The sequence below is a fragment of the Arabidopsis lyrata genome, assembly GCF_000004255.2.
Source record: "Arabidopsis lyrata subsp. lyrata unplaced genomic scaffold ARALYscaffold_4, whole genome shotgun sequence".
NCBI lineage: Eukaryota > Viridiplantae > Streptophyta > Magnoliopsida > Brassicales > Brassicaceae > Arabidopsis > Arabidopsis lyrata.
This window is the reverse complement of record NW_003302552.1, coordinates 13,093,748-13,113,715: the sequence shown is the minus strand read 5'-3', so window position 1 is coordinate 13,113,715 and position 19,968 is coordinate 13,093,748. Positions and strand designations below refer to the sequence as shown.

At 33.6% G+C, this 19,968-nt stretch overlaps 3 protein-coding genes across 3 annotated transcripts; 2 read left to right on the top strand and 1 right to left on the bottom strand.

Moving 5' to 3' along the window:
* The first annotated feature begins 1,153 nt into the window (after window positions 1–1,153).
* LOC9317082 (cyclin-dependent protein kinase inhibitor SMR10) lies at window positions 1,154–1,906 on the top strand. The gene has a single exon (XM_021028753.1). The coding sequence runs from the start codon at window positions 1,312–1,314 to the stop codon at window positions 1,786–1,788; it is 477 nt and encodes a 158-aa protein (XP_020884412.1). The 5' UTR covers window positions 1,154–1,311; the 3' UTR covers window positions 1,789–1,906.
* A 1,655-nt stretch (window positions 1,907–3,561) lies between these two features.
* On the top strand, window positions 3,562–5,411 carry LOC9317081 (cytochrome P450 710A3). The gene has a single exon (XM_002880968.2). The coding sequence runs from the start codon at window positions 3,730–3,732 to the stop codon at window positions 5,215–5,217; it is 1,488 nt and encodes a 495-aa protein (XP_002881014.1). The 5' UTR covers window positions 3,562–3,729; the 3' UTR covers window positions 5,218–5,411.
* A 9,228-nt stretch (window positions 5,412–14,639) lies between these two features.
* Window positions 14,640–17,062, bottom strand: LOC110229146 (putative E3 ubiquitin-protein ligase XBAT31). The gene is made up of 8 exons (XM_021028397.1): window positions 16,630–17,062; window positions 16,490–16,549; window positions 16,341–16,412; window positions 16,149–16,270; window positions 15,925–16,065; window positions 15,741–15,848; window positions 15,412–15,664; window positions 14,640–15,334 (listed from the first exon to the last, which is right to left on the bottom strand). The coding sequence occupies exons 1-8, from the start codon at window positions 16,807–16,809 to the stop codon at window positions 14,903–14,905; spliced, it is 1,368 nt and encodes a 455-aa protein (XP_020884056.1). The 5' UTR covers window positions 16,810–17,062; the 3' UTR covers window positions 14,640–14,902.
* Between the last annotated feature and the right edge of the window lie 2,906 nt (window positions 17,063–19,968).

The window sequence follows — 19,968 nt, the reverse complement described above, 5'->3', positions numbered from 1 at the left end:
AAACTATATATCTTTCTTAGGTGTGTGTTTTTTTTTATAATTTTTTTTGTTTTGTTTTTGTTTAAATATCTCGTAGGTAAGAGTGTCTTGTTTCCAATTACTTTGTTATCTTATATTCGTTATTAGTTTATACATAAATACATATGAGCATAACAGAAACAATCAAACAAACATATCCAATATCTATTATTAGTGTTGACTTTTGTTACCAATGACAAATGTTGATATATGTCGATGGAATCTAAATTTGTATCATAAACATTTAAGATTTTTGTCAATTAGGTGAGTAGTTTAATGCTATCGGATCGTTTTTTAATGGCTATTGAGTATATTACACAACGATTCGTTAATTTTGTCAGTTAAATCGATCTAGATATATACACACAAAAGGTAATAGATGTATGATAGGTCAAGTTAAATGGTAAATAGGTTTATAGATAAACTGATGTGTAGTAGTGTATATATAGGTAGGTGTGATGTACATAGAAGGCATGTGAGATCGATGTTCACATGCATCAAAGTTAGGATATGAGAGAAAGTAAAATATTAGAAAATGATGATATAACCAAATTTGAATAAGATGAAAGAGACGGCTTATCTTCCTTTAGACACTAAATTCAATAATTTCTTTTAGCTTATGAATAAAGGAAACTAATTGACCTTTTTCTTTTCAACCAACAAAACTGGCCTTTTCTTGTTTTTATGTCAATACGCTTTCAAGCTCTTTTTTCATCTTTACACAATTATTATTTATGCCTCTTTTATTTTGATTTTTTTTATAGACTACAAATTTTACTAATTAAATTTAAGAATGAGACATAGAAACTAATTTTGAGATTTATGCATAAGTCGATATTTTAATTGTTGGTTTTTCATAAAGAAAACTCAAAATTAACGAGGTCTTTGTATCCTTAGAAACGAAATCTCATTTTTTATATTAGTTCAACAAAATATCTGAGTGTGGTTAAAAGAGTCATCTGGATCTTAAAGCAAAATGTGTTCTCAAAAGGCGAGAAACATGTGATTGGTATAGAGACTAACCATTTTTTACGAAAATCTTACAATCTCTTACATAAAGTATAGTTGTTGCATCGGATCCTTCAACATTAATTATAAACCCGAATGTTCGCAAATAAAATATATTTACATAAACACAATTCATATTTTCACGTATTATTATATAAAGCAAATTAAGCCACCAAAGACATAAAATTCTCTCTTTCACTCTCTCACTCTCTCTCTTTCTCCCATTAGAATTATATATCTCCTTCCCTTTTATGCTTTAAGTTTGAGCTACGTTTCTTCTCAAAGATGGGTTTCTCGGACGCCGGAATTTACATCTCCGACCAAAACAATCTCTGCGAAACGGAACTAGGGTTCTTTCATGAACCCTCTCTAGGGGTTTCAGACCGGAGCGTTCACACACCTCCACAACAAGAGTCTCACATCATTCCTCCTACATATCAAGAATTACAAGACCAAGATCAAGATCTTGAAACTAAATCCCAAAACACAAGTAATTGCTCATGTAAAGAAGGAGCAAACTTCAAGAGAGAAGAAGAATATTATTGCAAGACTCCGACACGTTCCGACCAGATTCTCCCGGCAATACCAAGAATTTGTCCACCGGCGCCGAGGAAACCTAAAAGAGCCCCGTCGAGAAGCCTTAAGGTTAGAAATTCATATAGAAGCAAGAGAATGATCATTCTAAATGTTTCTAGAGAGATTGATTGTTTGTTTAATCCAACATCTCTATGTAACAAAGTTAAGAAAGCCAGATACATTTGATTTTCATATGTATGTATAACGTAGCTACCTAATAACCAAATTGTAATACACTACGAGTTTACATAATGTAGTAATGAGAAACTATCTATTTCACTTTTGTTTATTTTAACTTCCTTTTTTTTTTAACTTTTTCTAGTATGTTTTTTGTTGACAAGTGACAAGGCTTTTGATTTTGGGTAATAGTATCCTACACTTTGTGCATGCTTTTTCTTTTCCATTGGTTTAACATATCTTGTACATTGGAAATAATTAATCGGTATGTATGCACGACGATTAATAGAGTTTAAGAGTACATTAAAACCTTGGAAATTGGAAAGCAGAGTTGGTGAAATACTTCGGATACGTAAAGTGGAATTTAGTCTCGAAAAAGATATTAAAAAGCTTAAAGGTATACTATAATGTTAAGTAAAATATGATTTAAATGCTTGATCACTGAAATCAAGGCGAATGTGTTTCCCTATCCGAGTTTATAATATCAAGTGTGAATAGAAAAAAGCCTACACATATGGGTCTATTTTAGTGGGCTTTAAAATAAATCGAAACCCAAGTTCAAATGTTTTGTCTTCTCCCACTACTGGAAGAATGTTAGACCAATTCTGATATGAGAAATCATATGTCTTCTCGTCACACAAACAATCAGTTTAACAAATCCACAGATCAGACTCAACTTATTGATCATGTCTACTCTGCCTAACAAGACAATTGTGCCAACCACATGCCATCTAATCTTGTGGACATTGAGTGGCCTCAAAACTTCTCTAAGACCATCTCCAATGCCAACCTCTATATTTTCCTCTATTTTAGAGGAGATTTTGCTCCAATGTATCACTCTAAAATAGAGGAGAGAGACAATGAATTACTCTAAATATAGAACTAATCAAACTATAAATTATTGGTAAATTAAATAATAAAAAATAATTATGATTGGTGATATTGTATTAGATTCTATTAGTAAAAATGATAAATTAATAATTTGTTAAACAAGTTGAAATTATAAAACGGTTAGTAGAAACACAAAGTAAACAATAGTAAGAAATAAAATTATTTATAACAAAAATAGAACTTACAGCGAAACTAGAAGAAAAACAAACATACGTGTAAGCTAACTTCGACCTTAGGCTTAAAACAAAAGTGACCCTAGGCTTAAAACATTGGATATAATAGAGCTTAATTAATATCCAATGCAGAGCCTTATAGCCAAAAGAATGCTTGTGTTATGAAACTCTAAACTAAAGTGACAATGCATCCACAAATTGTTTATTTTCTCGACCGGCATATAAGATGTTAACGTTGTGAATTTCTCTATCTAAGTATTTGGCTAGAGTGAGTTGAAGCTCGATTGTCAAACAAACCATCAACTAATTATAATGCATTAAATCATATAAAGTTTATGAATTTATGAATTATACTTTGATGATTTAGAGCAAATTAGGTTAATAGGTATGATATATTGGCGCCCAAACTATGCATCTATACTTTTTAAGGTAAAAAAAAAAAACTGTCAAAAACAGAAAAGTCCATTTGGTAGTTGAAACCAAAGTCATTGGTAAAGATAACATCAAAATTTCTTTAACTCACAAGTCATTTGGTTTCAACACAAAAAGTCATTAATCACGTAAACTCACAAATCAGGATCAATTCAATAGAATCATCTCTCTCTTTCTCTCTTCACGTCGACAATGACATACTTAAGAAGTAAAAAAAACAGAGCAGACAAAGACATATCATTTGACAAAAAAGGAAACAAAAAGAAAAAAGAAAGACTGCCCAAAAAAGAAAGACCTTTGACTTCTTCTTATCTTAATAAATAAATTTGCAAATAGCTTCAATCCAATATCCCAAAACCTCTTATAAATATTCTACAAACCTACCAAACTAAGAACACCAAAACGACAAAAAGCAAGCAATCAAACAAAAGCAAATAATAGAAAACAAAGAGTAATGGTTTCCTCAATTTCCCTATTTGCCTCTCTTGCACCGTACTTAGTCTCAGCATTACTTCTATTCCTTCTGCTCGAGCAACTCTCTTACCTTGTCAAGAAACGTAACCTCCCTGGTCCTCTCTTCGTCCTTCCGATCATTGGAAACGTTGTTGCACTTGTCCGTGACCCAACTTCCTTCTGGGACAAGCAATCCGCGATGGCGGACACTTCCGTTGGCCTCTCCGTCAACTACCTTATTGGAAAATTCATCATATACATTAAAGACGCAGAGCTCTCCAATAAAATCTTCTCCAACATTCGTCCTGATGCTTTCCAACTTGTTGGACATCCATTCAGAAAAAAGCTCTTCGGTGATCACAGCCTTATCTTTATGTTTGGCGAGGATCACAAATCCGTTCGTCGTCAAGTCGCTCCTAACTTCACCCGACAACCACTCTCTGCCTATTCTTCCCTCGAGCAAATAGTTATCCTCCGTCATTTACGGCAGTGGGAGGAATGTTTTTCCAGTGGATCTCGGCCGGTTTCGATGAGACAACTAATCCGTGAACTAAACCTCGAGACTTCCCAGACCGTTTTTGTTGGACCATACCTCAACGAGGAAGTCAAGAACACGATCCGTACTGATTACAATGTGTTTAATCCCGGAACAATGGCCCTCCCGATCGACCTCCCTGGCTTCACGTTCGGCGAGGCTCGTCGGGCGGTATCGAGACTAGTGAATACAATGGCTGTTTGCGTAGTAAAATCAAAAGCAAAGATGGCTGCAGGAGAGAATCCAACATGTCTAGTCGATTTCTGGACGCATTCGATCATAGGAGAGAATCCGCCACCGCCTCACTCCAAAGACGAAGAGATCAGTTGTGTGCTCGTTGATTTTCTGTTTGCCTCACAGGACGCGTCTACATCATCACTCCTCTGGGCAGTGGTGCTACTTGAGTCGGAGCCAGAAGTGCTAAGAAGAGTAAGGGAGGAAGTCGCAAGAGTTTGGTCGCCTGAGTCCAACGAGTTGATAACAGCTGATCAGCTCGCGGAGATGAAGTACACTCGGTCTGTGGCGCGTGAGGTCCTTAGATACCGACCACCAGCAAGTATGGTCCCACATGTTGCTGTTAGTGACTTCCATCTCACGGAATCGTACACAATCCCAAAAGGTACAATTGTCTTTCCTTCCCTTTTCGACGCCTCGTTTCAAGGGTTTACTGAACCAGACCGGTTCGATCCTGACCGGTTTAGCGAGACAAGGCAAGAGGATCAGGTGTTCAAACGCAATTTCCTAACTTTTGGAATTGGCTCGCACCAGTGCGTAGGCCAACGTTACGCGATGAACCACCTCGTGCTCTTCATTGCCATGTTCTCCTCCATGTTTGATTTCAAGAGGGTCCGATCAGATGGTTGTGATGAGATTGTGCATTGCCCCACCATGTCGCCTAAGGACGGGTGCACAGTGTTCTTGTCTAGCCGTGTCGTTACCTCTCCTTCAAATTGATTTGGTAAAAGTCGTCGTCATTGTATATTTTACGACTCTTCATGATGTGCCCTAAGTGTTATTAAATTTGAGAGGAGATGTCATTGTTTTGCCATGTCTTCACCATAATTGTGTTGTTTTATTTTGTCCCAATGATGTTGTATAACTTATTTCATATGTTTAAATTTTATTTTTGTTTTGCATCTTTTATTTAAGAAAAAATGAAAAAGGTTCACCAGTTAGACCTTGATTGGTAGAGCTTTTCGAGGAGCAAATTAAATGCTATGCAAATGTATGCCCGTTCTCTCTCTTTGCTTTAACATGATACATTTTGGATCCTCGAGGATCAAGATACGGATCGAAGAGAAATCTGCCTATGTGTTGTGATAGTTAGTGAGTACATGCTTCCTTTAAGAAATATTTAACTTGATCAAGGGGAATACCGTTATAGGCATGGTTTCCAATAATGGAGACACATGTAAAGTTGTAGTTGATGAAGACATGGAGAATCAAATTTCTTAATCTCATTCAACTGAACCCTCTAAAGGAAAATTGAACCCTCTAATGTTGTAGTTGATGTAAATGATATCAGTCGTCAAATGACTAATCTACTGCGTGAATCATTTTGTAAGGAAAAAAATCAAATACAATTTTTTTTTTTTTTCAAATTTGGATTTGCAACTTTTTTATTTGAAAATCTCTACTTATTCTTTAAAACACACCATCGAGATTGAACCAAATATCGGAACAGCATATGGTCCCGACTATTTATGGAAGACCACAGCTCGTACTTCGATCCTTCTCCTTATTGCTTGTCAGCGGTTAATGACCTGTATATGAATCTGTCGGTCCATTACAGTCCAACCTCCTCAAGTATCATTCTCATACTGTTTAATTTTCTCTTCTCATATACATATACATAATCATTTTTTATAATTTAATATACTTTAAATATGATATTAAATCATGTCACTAATGCATTTCACATACCATGTTACTAACAACCTAACTTTATCATACACACAAATTTACATAAATCAACAAAGATAATTCTCGAGCATATACTCAACAACTATCGAAGAGTATATAAGGAAAGAGTTTACTGCATATCCGCAAATACCACCCTCACTTTAGCCTATCGGTTGAATTCCTTGGTTTAGTACTAGCAACAACAAGAACTTGCTTCAATGACGATTTCTATTTGCAACGGTTTAAATTAATCGGTCAAATACTTAATAATCTCTGATTTAATCTAATAATCCAAACCAAAATTCTAGTCTCGTTTAATTGATTTGGTATACTTCCAATTAAATTAATCCGACTTGATTAAGTAACTAAATCAACCAAAATATCTAATAATTTAATAATATCACAAATAATCCAAGTTCACAATGTTTCGGTTCAATAATCTCAATTCATCTCAATTGTACAACACCACAATTCTATACGTGACCATGATACGTTACCACCTTAACATCCGCTTTAGAGATTAAACCAACCCAATCTAATAACTCATAAGTCACCACCACGTTACCACTTAACGCCACATTCACGTGAATACGATTTCTAGTTTCGGTTCTAGACTTTAATTATACAATTTCGGTTTGGATCGGTTTAGGTTTTGGTTCAATAATCAACAAACACAACATCAACAACACGAGACGAAATGCAGCGCCGATTATATTTTCTCGGCGTTTACTCTCGGTGGATCTCCTCGGCGGCTCGACAAGGAAATTCAAACTCGCGGTGGTTACTTCCTCATGGCTCAACAATTAGATAAAGCCAGAAACTTCATGCACAAGTTACATAATAACTCTAGGGTTTCCTTACCCTTAACAGCTTCTACGATGGACTACGGCTGCTTCGGTGACAGTGGTTAGAAACCGGTGACTCGTTATGGCAACTCCGGTGACACACGGTGACTATGGTGGTGATAAATGGCAACTATCTCTCCTTCGCAACAATACTCGTATCCGTTCAAACATAACAACACATCGGGAGAACAATAACAATGGCGTTGACAGCAGATACGACGTTGAGAGAGGCTTGGTATTGGCGGCGGTGTTAGGGTTCAACATAGAACTCTCTCAGTGGCGGAGCTGGGAAATTGATTTACTGGAGTCAAAACTTAAGAAATTGATTTTATAGGGGACAAAGATGTTAATATAGAGCTTTTAACAAAAACCAAATTTTCAATGTTCATAGGTGTCATATGACCCCCTTAATTGTTAACTAGCTCTGCCCCTGAACTCTCTCCTTTATCGGCAAAACGAAGACGGCGATATACGTATACATACCTTTATATATCCACGAGCACATAAACATGATACACACATAACCTCGTCGTTTTGTATTTGGTTCCTTTGGATCACTAATGGACTTTGCTTTCCTTTTAACAAGACCAATATAAATTTCGGGGTGTTACACGAAACCGATACTATCCGAACCCTCAAAGAGTGTTTCCAATTCTAAATCATGTGGAAGATCTATAAACATCATTGTTTGTTTATATTGTGATTTTGGACTTGATCTTACATAGAAAAAAAAGGCTATATTAATTATAGCTTTTAAGTAAACTTCCAAATTTCCCAATCATGAGCCTAGAGCACCTAACGCACTACAAAAAAAGAGGTGTGTTGTATCACTTAAATTGTATCACAAAACCAAGTGTTACTATTTTAAATTAGTTATTTATAAGTGCAACAAATATACATGGTTTAGCATCAATTCTAATAATTGATGTTGTAATTAACTAGTTTTGCATCAATTCTATAAAATTGATATACTTTTTGTTAGTTTGCATCATTTTAATAAAATTGATATTAAAAACTAAATTTACATCAAATAGGTAATCGATGTGTTTATTAATTAATGTTAACATCACTTATAAAATGATATAAAATTTCTCTCATTATAAAAACGATGAAAATTGTTTTTAACCTTTTGCATCAAATAATAACTGAAACCAATTAGAATTGCTTATAATAATTGATGCTTATTATTGTGTCAAAAAGATACCTGGCCGTAATTAGAATGATTGATAACTTTATGTGTTGATGCTTATTATTGTGTCAAAAAGATATCTGTCTGTGATTTATAAGTTTCTGTATAAAAAAATTATGTGTTGATAACTACAATATGGCATTAATTCAAAAAAGATGATGCTAATATTACTGTACTAGTTTAAACGTATGTATATATATATATATATGTATTCAAATGATGACCTCTATGTACATATTCGATAAATTATTCACCTTAAATCCTACGATTGGTATCTTTTAAAACAACTAAAATCCTATAATTTATTTTAGTTATATTGAATATTTACCTTTTACATTTTTATTGGTTGTAAATTTAAAATTTAAAATAGTACTTATAAAAAATAGAAAAATAAATAAATGGGATGTGGAATAAATCTTATTGGTTGTTATTGATATAATAATAACTAGAATCCCTAAAATATCTCCATCTACGTCACGTTCTTCATCATTTTTTTGGGATTAAATGTGAATCTTTCTCAATTATTTTTACAACCTATTCACTATCCTCTAAACCAAACTAGAATTGACTCTCTTTTCTCTCATTCTCTCTGGTTTCAAAATCTACCATGGTGGAAAATAAGGTTCATCATCAACCCACGATGCTCAAAGACCAATTTGACTAGAGTCAATGAGTATTATCTCTGTGTACTTATCTCATCCTTTCTTCTTTGTATATTTGTTATTTACTTTCGCTTGTTCATTGATTTTTTTTATATGATAGTGCAAAGTCTTACAAAAGAAAGGTGAAGAAAACAAAGTCATGCATCATTGTTGTTTGATAGAAGTCGGAACAATTATCACCGCCCATGATGATGAGAAATTTAAAACGGAATATAGCAATGCCGTTTGGAAAGAGGAAGCAAGATCTGATAATTGATGGATCATCGACTTAGAAGTTTAATGGTGGTGATGGAGTCATAGTGATTGTTCCATGATCGTCTCCAATGGCATACTTTATTTTAGTTTGTATTTTTGTCAAAAATGTATTATAATTATAAATTTATAATATAATAATTTTCAGTTTGGATAAAAAAAATATTACAATTTAATTAGTTATTAACGAAATTCTTATATTTATTGATTTAGCATATCGCTGAAAATAATAAGTGATAAAAAAATAAAGTGAATTATAAATGATATGATTAACTTAATTTGGAATAAAATAACTCAATTATTGTAAATGATACAACTATTAAAATCAGTTATCAAAATTGATACTAGTTTTAGTATCAATTATTTATAAGTGATGGAAACATTAATATCGATTATTATAACCGTTACAAATACTAATATCACTTATATAAAGTGATTTAAAAAAATAACATCATTTTTCGTAATTGACACAAAACTAACATCAGTTACAACAATCGATACAAATATTCAGTGTAATTGCATCAATTTTTAACAAACCGATGTTAATTATTTGCATCATCATTTTCAGAGTCATTTAGTTAAGTGATGTAAAATTATTTTGCATCAATTATAAGTGATACAATAATTCAAAATAAATGATGTAAAATGATCATTTTTTTGTAGTGACGTTTCTTAAAAAGGGCATGTGCAACTTTTGAACAATGGACAAAGTGTTCCAATCCCAAAAAACAAAAAGTGTTAAATATAATCACTTTTTTCCAAAAATGTGTTGAGAGTATAAATATTTCCCCCAACAAATGTGTCAATCACCCTACAATTATCAACTAAAACTGATCATTTTGTTGGAAAATTATGTTTTGTTATCCTACTACAAATATCTTGGAAGTACATATACAGAATTAACTTCATTTCTTATCAAAAATTACATCTAATTGTCATTATAAATAAAATTTTCAAAGAACAAATTAATAATAGTTATTACGGGTAAAAATGTCAAATACTAATCTTTATAGGAAAAATAGTAACAGATCAAAAATTCCACATACCAAAACAAAAATTTGAACCTTTTTCGATTTGCTTAGCATTTGTTTTTTTTTTCTCTTTTATTTTTCATTAAAGTATTTATGGTTTGCTTTCAAGTTATTTCACTTAATCCTCATTTCTCTCTAATTGAAAATACTTTCTATTGGATACTTAACGGTTGTGTGTGAGTTGTTGAATACAAAGAACCAATAGTTGCAATAAAATTCAATTTTTGTATATGAAAATTAAACAAAGAGTTTATGTGGAGTAGTTGGATCCTTAACCATTAGCCGTTTTTTTTAGCCAAAGTATTTTGGCTTCATCCGCAAACTTAATGTGCAGCTCCGGTAGTATTGGTGGATGAAGCAGAGGGGGTTTCCAATATTGGAGAGTGTAAAAAGCTACATAGTTGTTCACCAATGCATATATGTGGAGGATCCAAGCTGACGAGTTAAGAAGTGGGTGCCTCGGTCTAAAAATACGCCTCACATAATTGTCATATATTACTGTGTGACCTCCTCTCCATACGAGGTGATGTGAGTTTGGGTAGATTAGGAATTGGTTAATGACGAGTTGTATCAACATCGTGTAAACCTGATTAAACATATCTATTAGATTGTTTAAATGATTCCTAATAAAAAAAAAAGTTCTTTTCAATTGCATCTATATCTATATAATAACAATCTCAACATGAAAATCACACAATAAACTAAGTTATCAGAAACTCCCTAATGTGTCATTTTATTGATAACCTTATAGTTCTAGGCCTACCTCCGATCCATACATTTTCTATAATATTTAATAAAGTATCTCTTTTGACGGGAATCAATCTTGTGTCCTTCTAAATACTTGCATTTTCTGTTTACCTGGGTTCAATCAATAATCCAACCCTACATTCAAGGCCTGAAAAAAGGGGGCCCAAACATAATTTTTTTTTGTTAGGTTTTATAAATAAATTGTAAAAATTGACATCAATATCTTAAAATTTCAAAAAAATGGAGCCTCTTTTGCAACATAAAATTTTTTCAGAGACCTAATTTTGCAACAAAATTTTTGGAGACCTCAAGCAATTGCTTTATGTTACTGTGCTTAGGGACGGTCCCGCCATATTGTCTTGTATTCAGCTACTTCTAGATATATATAGAGACTTTTAGTTTACAAGACTTTATGGATATGAGAGAGTGAGCAAATCTCTTAATACTACACAAACAAAAAAAAACAATGTGACTGCCTCTAGAATCATGACAACCTTTCCACCCTCCGACTGCGTCGAGAACTATATCAAAGTTTAATTATAATTAAAGTTAGTTCATATGTTAAATGAAAATTATTCAAATTAACATTTTTATTTTATCAGTTCATGTATATTTAAGTTTTGAGTAGAATAATTTAAGATTTTTAACAATTTTTGTTCTTTTAGATAAGGTAATACCAATTTTGACATAGTCCCTTCAAAATTCGATGACACATAAGTCGCGAATTGTCAGTTTGTTGCTTGAATATTATTCCTTGGTATTATTAGAGATTAAGTGTGAGAGATGTTGATTTCATGATTTGGCATCCCTCGAAGACAATATGACACGTTTGAACTTTCATACATATCTATGGTGTGACTTATGAGTTATGAGTCCTATAACCTGTGACCACGAGTAAATGAAAACGAAAAAAAAAGAGAGGATATTTTCATGTAGCACGAAAGTGATGGCTGAGTAGAGAAACTCATTGGATCATATTATGACGAATTTATATATGGAAATTAGTTTCTTGGTGGGTTAAGGTATCTAATCTAAATCTGCTTTCATCAACCCTTGGGTCGGGTCCAATAACCTGACAACTAAATTATAGCACCAAAAAGTGGGTCCTATATGTTAAACTTGAAATGTCAAAGCACGATAAACTTACACAATTGTGATTAAGGGTGAAATTATTATTAAGAAAAATTAGTACCAAAACTGGGGCAGGTTAAAGCATCATAAATTGCACAACTGTGTTTGGAAATGAAATTACCTTGAAGATCTAAAATCCTATTTAAGAGTGCATCAGATAGTTTTCAAAAATACATTTGTATCCATCAATACTACTTCTTAATCTCGATATTTTAATTTTAAAATATGGATTAGGATTCGCTAAATATATAAAAAATGTATTGCACAACTGTATTTTTTTCACAAATTGTATCCATCAATACATCATAAATTGCACAACTGTATTTTTTTTCCTTAAAATGTTTTGCATATAGTATGTGATTACATATGCTAACTAAATTTCATATCTAGACCATAGTAGATTTAAATTGCATAGAAATATTTAATTTTTTAATAATATATTTATGTATTTTTATTTGAATTATTTGTTTTCTTACGAATTTGATTTATATTTCCATAAATATTTTGATGTTTGGACGGTTATTCGAAATTTTAAATCGATATCAAGATATCCATAAATCCAAAATCGCGGATACGGATCTTCATAGTTGTACTTGTAGTTGAGTTTCGATTTCAAATTAATATTCTAAAATTAGATATCCAATTCAATTAGCCCCTAACTTTTAGGGAAAATTCCTAAAAAAACCCCAACTATTTAATATTTGCCAGAAAAAAACCTGAACTTTTTTCGATGCCGGAAAAAAACCCCAACTAATTTACCGCATACAAAAAAAACACGAACTATTTTGTTTTTCCAATTTTCTCTCGTCTCCGTTACGGGCGTTAACGCCGTTGTTGACGCCGTTACTATTTTTTGGGAAAATTCTTGAAAAAAACCCAAGTTATTTAAGTTTGCCAGAAAACTACCCGAATTATTTGTTCGTTGCCAGAAAAATACATAGATCAACATTTTTTTTTTTTTTTTTTTTTGTCTTCCATCAACAATGTAAGATGGTGAGAGCTAATAACTTTTATGTGCTATCTTGAACCTCATAAAAGTTTTCATTTTTGACTATTACTTAGGACAATTAAATTTAAGAACAAAAATATACAAATAGATTAGTCGATTTTCAAATTTTTAAATTAGATTTGTTTTTGATCTATTCAGACTTTACAATTTTTTGGACATCATCAACAATGGAACACTAAATTTCATAAGAGCCCCAAAAATCTTGGTAGATCTTCAAAAATTCTCTACATAAATCGCAAAAAAAAATACTCCAATCAAACAAAATCCACCAAAATTGAAGGTAAAGCTAGCTTAATCAAACCAACTCAACGCTAAAAAAAAGACTAATCTAATTGTGTTTTTTTTGTTCTAGTTAAAAAATTAGGGAATCAACTAATGTAATTGAGAGATTTGTTCTAATTGGAAAATTGAAAAATCGATTAATATAATTGTAGTGAGAATTTGCATGAGGTTCAAGGGAACACATAAAGTTATGATGTCTAACCACCTTACATTGTTAATGAAATAAAAGAAAAAGAGAAAAATCTTGATCTGTGTATTTTTCTGGCAACAAAAAATAATTCAGGTATTTTGCTGGCAAAATTAAATAACTTGGGCTTTTTTAAAGAATTTTTCTAAAAATAATAACGGCGTCAACGATGGCGTTAACGGCCGTAACGGGGTCGAGAGGAAATTGGAAGAAAAAAATAGTTCGTGTTTTTTTTGTCAGGGGTAAATTTGTTGAGGTTTTTTTCGGGCATCGAAAAAAGTTCAGGTTTTTTTCTAGTAAATATTAAATAGTTGAGGTTTTTTTTAGGAATTTTCCCCTCACTTTTATCACTTTTTCCTTTCATTTTTTCTTCTTCTTGACATCGATCTACTCTTTCGGCTTAAACACGATTTAGACATATAAAAGTAAGAAATCAATTACTCATTCTTTTCGTTTGTCTAATTTTATATTATCATAACCAATAGGTTTACTTTTCTAAAATCGATTTACATAAATAATTATCCACCGAATCGGTCTTCCCTATGACTCTATACTAATTGTCTTGACGTATAAAAAAACCAATTGTCCACGAATAAACAAAAAGTGGCCATGTGTATCTACTAGTTGATCTGAATTGACCAAAGTTAAAAATTGTTTAGATATTTTAGTTAAGTACAAAGAGCCATATTTTGGAGACCACAAGTTGCTAGAAAGTGATGGGATCGTGTAGGGTCAATGATCAATAAACACCACCGAGAAAAAAAAAACTTTTCTTCTTCTTTTTCAGACTCTCCATCTTAATCTACATTGGCGACTTAGCAGCCGTTCACATCACATTTGTTCCCATCTCACAAATCTAACCTAAATTATCCGGGGATTTTCGATATAATCGCGATAGATCCCGGTCCAAAACATGGACTAATCTTGACAAAACATGTAAACAATCAAACATTTTATCAATTTAAGACATCTTAAGTGGCCAAGACAGATACCACAACGATTTTGAATATGGTGAAAACTCGAACTCTACCTTTCGAGTTTTCGTCAAAATTATCCATTTTTAATGAAAATTTGGCGAAAAGTCTAATTTGCCTTTTCTTGGTAAGTTTAGTGAGAAAATAACCAAAAAAGACGAGACAAAGACAAAAGATTATGGGTTTCCCTTTCATATCAAGTAACCAAATAATAACAACAACAAACCATTTTGGCCAAACTTAATCAAAGAAACAACAAATCCTTGCATTACACACTTCCCATCTTTTTCCTTTATTTCAATCTTCCTCCCCTCAACAAAAGATCTAACATAAATTCATCTATATTTATACATTCTCACAATTTCACCCCCTCATCTTTCACTTTCTCTCCCCCATGCCCCAAAATGCCCCATAAACGGAATCGATCCTCACAATATCGGTTTGTCCATCAGCTCGTTGTCGGCTGCGATCCTTCCCGAGCCACGGCCGGTTATCCTACCGAACGATCCAATAGTTGATAGTCCCATGAAGCTGCTGCTTTCTTCACCAAGGTTTATTGATCTTCTATGTTTTCTGAATTTGGAGGAGCTAACATCACCTGCCTCACGATCAACAACAACATCATCCGGGCTTTTGCTCTTTTCGTTATTGTTGTTGTTGTTCTGGGCGACGACTAAACATGCAATGGTGCTTCTACAGAACGGGCAGACCGGTGGAGTCACAGTTGATGTCGTTGGGTTCGGTTTGTTGTGACAACACAGTGCAAGTGTGCATTGTGCACACATTTGGTGACCACAGTCTTTAACTTCAATTGTACATACTTGCTCAAAGCAAATGCAGCACAGTTCTGTATCACTCACCTATAGACACATTTACATGTTACTACAAACACAAAAATTACCGAGACACGGGTCAAGTAAAAGAGTGCAGTATTTACCTCGGACATGTTGTCATCCGTGTCAGAGAAAGAGGGTGATGGTAAGGAATAAGCTGTTCCCTTGAGGATCGTTTTCTCTCTCTCCCTATTAGCCTCCATTAAGGCCTGCTCTAGAAGCAGTTTCGCCTCGTCATTAAGCTCGCTGATGAACTTTAATGGTGATGGCCAAACAAGAGGCTCTGCAGAGGACGGATTAAGCAAGGCTCCACATGCTCCGTGCTTATGCTTCATAGCAACCACATAAGGTATTCTCCTGAAAAGAGATTTCAAGATTCAAGTTATGTTCTGAAACTAAAACCAGATCTTCCACAAAGTGTAGGATAGTTTACCCAGAAGCGTCTCTTTGAAGACGATCAGCACCCCAAGCAAGCAACTTTCTAACACAATCGATAGATCCACTTCTAGCTGCCAAATGAAGAGGTGTACTCCCTGGAGAACTGTTTCAACGAAAGCTTGAAAGGATTAGTTCCAATGACTCGAAACTTCTAACAAATGTTGAATTCAATCCCTTACCCATATACACTAGTAGATGCACAAACAAGAGAACCACTATCCAACAAAACATTCACACATTCAGGTCGTCTCTGCCTTGCCGCTAAATGCAACGGAGTCGCTCCTTTATCATCTCTTATGTTCACAAATCTCGCATATCCCCTAAAAAAAACTCAAAACTCCAAATCTGAACTTCGATTCTAAAGCACACACAGGGTATAACAAAAACTGATCAAAAGACTCACCAATGAACAGCAACAGGACTTGATTGAGCAGCAGAGAGAATAGCTTGAACACAATTAGCATGTCCATAATATGCAGCGTAATGCAAACATGTTCTTCGATTCACAGAATCAAACATCAAAATCTGCAGATTCCAAAAGATTTTCAATCCCAAATCCAAAATTGATTCAATTGCAAAAAAAAGTAAACCGTACATTAGCTCCAACTTCAGCTAGCTTCTTCACACAAGAGATTCTTCCATACATGGCAGCCAACATTAACGGAGTCTACAAGAATCATCAAAAATCAGCAAAAGATTCATAAAACTTACAAACAGAACCAGATCAATGCGAAAATGCAAAACCTGCTTGTGACGATTCAACAAATCTGGATTCGTAAATCGTTCCAAAAGCAATGACAAAATCTGCAAAAAAAAAGTAGATACATCAGAAACAAAAATCACCAGATTCCGGCGAGATCTCGGAGAATATCACTGAAACTAACCTCGATCTGACCATTAGCAGCAGCGACATGAAGAACAGAGTGACGATCATAAGCAGTAGTCTGATTCAACAGACTAGGCTCCGCCGTTATCAGACGGCGGATAGTAATGATATCACCGCACTGTACGGAGGCGAATATTCTGTGCTCCGGTCTAGTTCCACAGCTCATACTCTGCCCCATCTCTCGAAGCTTTTCGTTAGAGATATGTGTAAGAGATGATTGATGGAGGTATTTAGGAGAGGAACAACGACACCGTCTGCCACCGGTGAGGCGCTGCTCCGATGAGAGAATAAAGCGCCACCGTGACGGAGAACGGTGGTTGTGTGGAGCGAGCTTTAACAATGGAGAAGAAGAGGGAAGAAGATTCACATTTATGTACACATTGATGATAGACTCATTTGTTGAGAAGATATTAATTTTTAAATCTTTTTTTTGTTTGGAAAGTTAATTAATTTTAAAAGAGAGAGAGACGGAGATAAAGAGAGACGACTCTATTGGAGGAATTTGCCCGACGGGCAGTTTTTTTTTTTTTTTTTTTTTTGTTGGCCCGTTGTCAGTTTTGTTACAGTTACTTGTGATTTCGGGCAGTCTTGTCAGATATTTTCTCTTCTTTTTTTCTCCTTCTTTTTTTTTTGGGATTAATTATATTTCTTTGATTGCTAAAGATGTTGTCACTTGTCCAAAAGAAACTGATTTTCAGAAACAAAATTTTACAATTGGCAGTTTACAAATTTCATAGTGACTATGTGTAGTTCGACCGGTAGTATCCCGGAAACATTGGGTCTGAATGGTGACCGCGTATTTGGCGGTATAGAAAAAGCGGGTTTTAAGTGCGGTACAGTCGTACTGCGGTACATGCGAGAAAAATATATTTGTGGGAGAAGTGCGGTTTTTGTAGAATAAGCGGTACGGAATAATCTTTGATTGGTGAAAAAATAATTTGCGGGATACATATATAAGTTTTAAAAAGTATAGTTAATATTTTTTTTATATATATTTTACTTTATAGTAAAATATATATATTTACACATCAATGTTTAGATAATTTAGTATAGTATTGAGTAATTTTGTTTAAAATTTAAATAAAAATAGTTTACATATAAGATAATTATTTGAAAAAAATGAACATATAGGGACTTTAAAATCAATATCTTAAACTCTAAATCAGTTTAACTAACTATAATATTATAAATTATGTAAATTATTTTGTTTATATAAAATAACTATTCAAAAGAAAATTAAAACTAGAAAAAAACTATTAAAAAAAAAGAATAAGAAAAAACACAAATATGAGAGAGTTAGAGATAGTGTGAGTGAGAGAGAGTTTTGTTTTTGGCACATGTGCATATTTTCATAAAAAATCGAAAAAAAAAAAAACATGTATTACCCAGTGCGGTTTTAGTTAGACCATTGGGTAAACACTGCCTCTGATTTTAAAAGCGGTCCAAAGCTTTATCTGTTAGACAATTACGCGATTTGTTTTTTTTTTTCTTTTTTTTTTTCAAAAACGTCAATATGTTAAAATAAGCTTGAATGGTGAATATATGTGCGTTGTTCATAAAAGGCTTGAAAACCGTACCACATGTAGGTCACCATTCACGGCCATTATGTTTTTGAACCATTTTTCAAAATTTTCGGCAAGGATCGGAAGAAATCATTTGGAACGGATAAGATTTTTGATATAAATGTACGTGGTGATATTAGTATCATAGACAACATGCAAAAGGATGTTCTTATAACCAAATACTAACCCATAAAACATATTGGTTGAACAAAGAAGTTTGATTACTTTACCATTTCCAAAACAAGTCATAGTCGGTCTTCTAGATCTTATGCTATAGACGATTCGATCATTGGTGAGTGAATCATGTTAGGGTTTTTTTTACATGAGGAAGATTCAAAATTCAATATGCTATTTGCGGAGTTGGGGAGACAACTTCTAGAATGACATTGAATCTCTCGGAAGAGCGGATTCGATCAAAAAATTATTCATAACCGGAGTTTTTAGAAAGTGAAAAACAAGAAGGATGCATTATTGGACAAAAAAAAAAGTTTTATTTGCAATAGTGCAGTGTGTATTTGTTCTATATGTTATTAAAAATAGATGAACATATAGTAATTATGTTGGATTATTGGTTATGTATATATTTAAAAGAGCATGGCATTTTAAAATCTATACATATTAAAATTTCCTAACTAATTAACTACTATATCTTCATCTATATTTTTCTTTAATAACATATAGGGGGTGTTATTCAATGGTGGAGTTAAAGTCAATTCTTTAATTTTTTTTGGTTGAAGAGGGGAGACAATGTCTCCCACATTTTATTAAGAAATCAAACTAAAATTACAAACGGACTCGACGAGGGTACGCAGCCCCTCTAGCATCCTCAGCTAATAAACTCGACATACAATCGGGACATGAATCAAACAAATGCAACCCTAAAGGGCGCGAGAAAGCATAGTTAGCCAATCCATCCGCGAGATGATTGGCCTCCCTATACACGTGTGAAATTTGGACTCTCCAGTCCTTCAGAAGAAAGCCATGGCACAAGCGTACCAGGAAGTCAATTATTTAAGGTTTAGATTTGTTTGCTGATATTGGTTTTAAGAATATGTTTGTGTGGATTTCAAAATCTCTGCAGTATATCTTGGATTTTGATTATAATAATTTACTCATGAAACTCCAAAGAGGTTTCATTTGAAATGACTTAATATACAAAGATTTTACAAGTCTTTTAGTTTTGAATAACACTGGATTTTACAAACTTTAAAGAATTGACTTTAACTCCACTGTTGGTGTCGGATCCCGCACCAGAAGTACGAGACCAACCAAAGATTGCCATGTGATCAAGATAATGGCCCATAAAGGATGAAGCCCATTGGACCCGTGAGCCGAAGGGACGGTCGAAGTGGTTGTCACCATTTCGAGAATCCGAAGTGACTACACTGTGACACGAGTTCGGTGTAGAAGACACGGGTAAGTCGGTTTACGGACACTTGGGCCGAAAGAGGCGAGGCCCATGAAGATCAGAGTCAACTCAAATTCAAACGTTGAGCATTAAAGCCGGAGAATCAAAACAGACACATTTAAGAAGAAATAATTGTGCTTAATTACTCATTTTAATGTCGTTTATCGGTGTATAAATATAGAGGCCGATGGCCATGTAAAGGGGATCTTCCTCTCGAAAGGGAAATAATATAGCAATTTTCGTATCAATTTTCAAGTTTTTATATATTCATTTTTGTCCCTCAAGAATAATCTTTCCCACTTAACAAAAATACTTGAGTGTGTGAATCCGACATCCACATCCACCATTGAATAACACCAAACTTTTA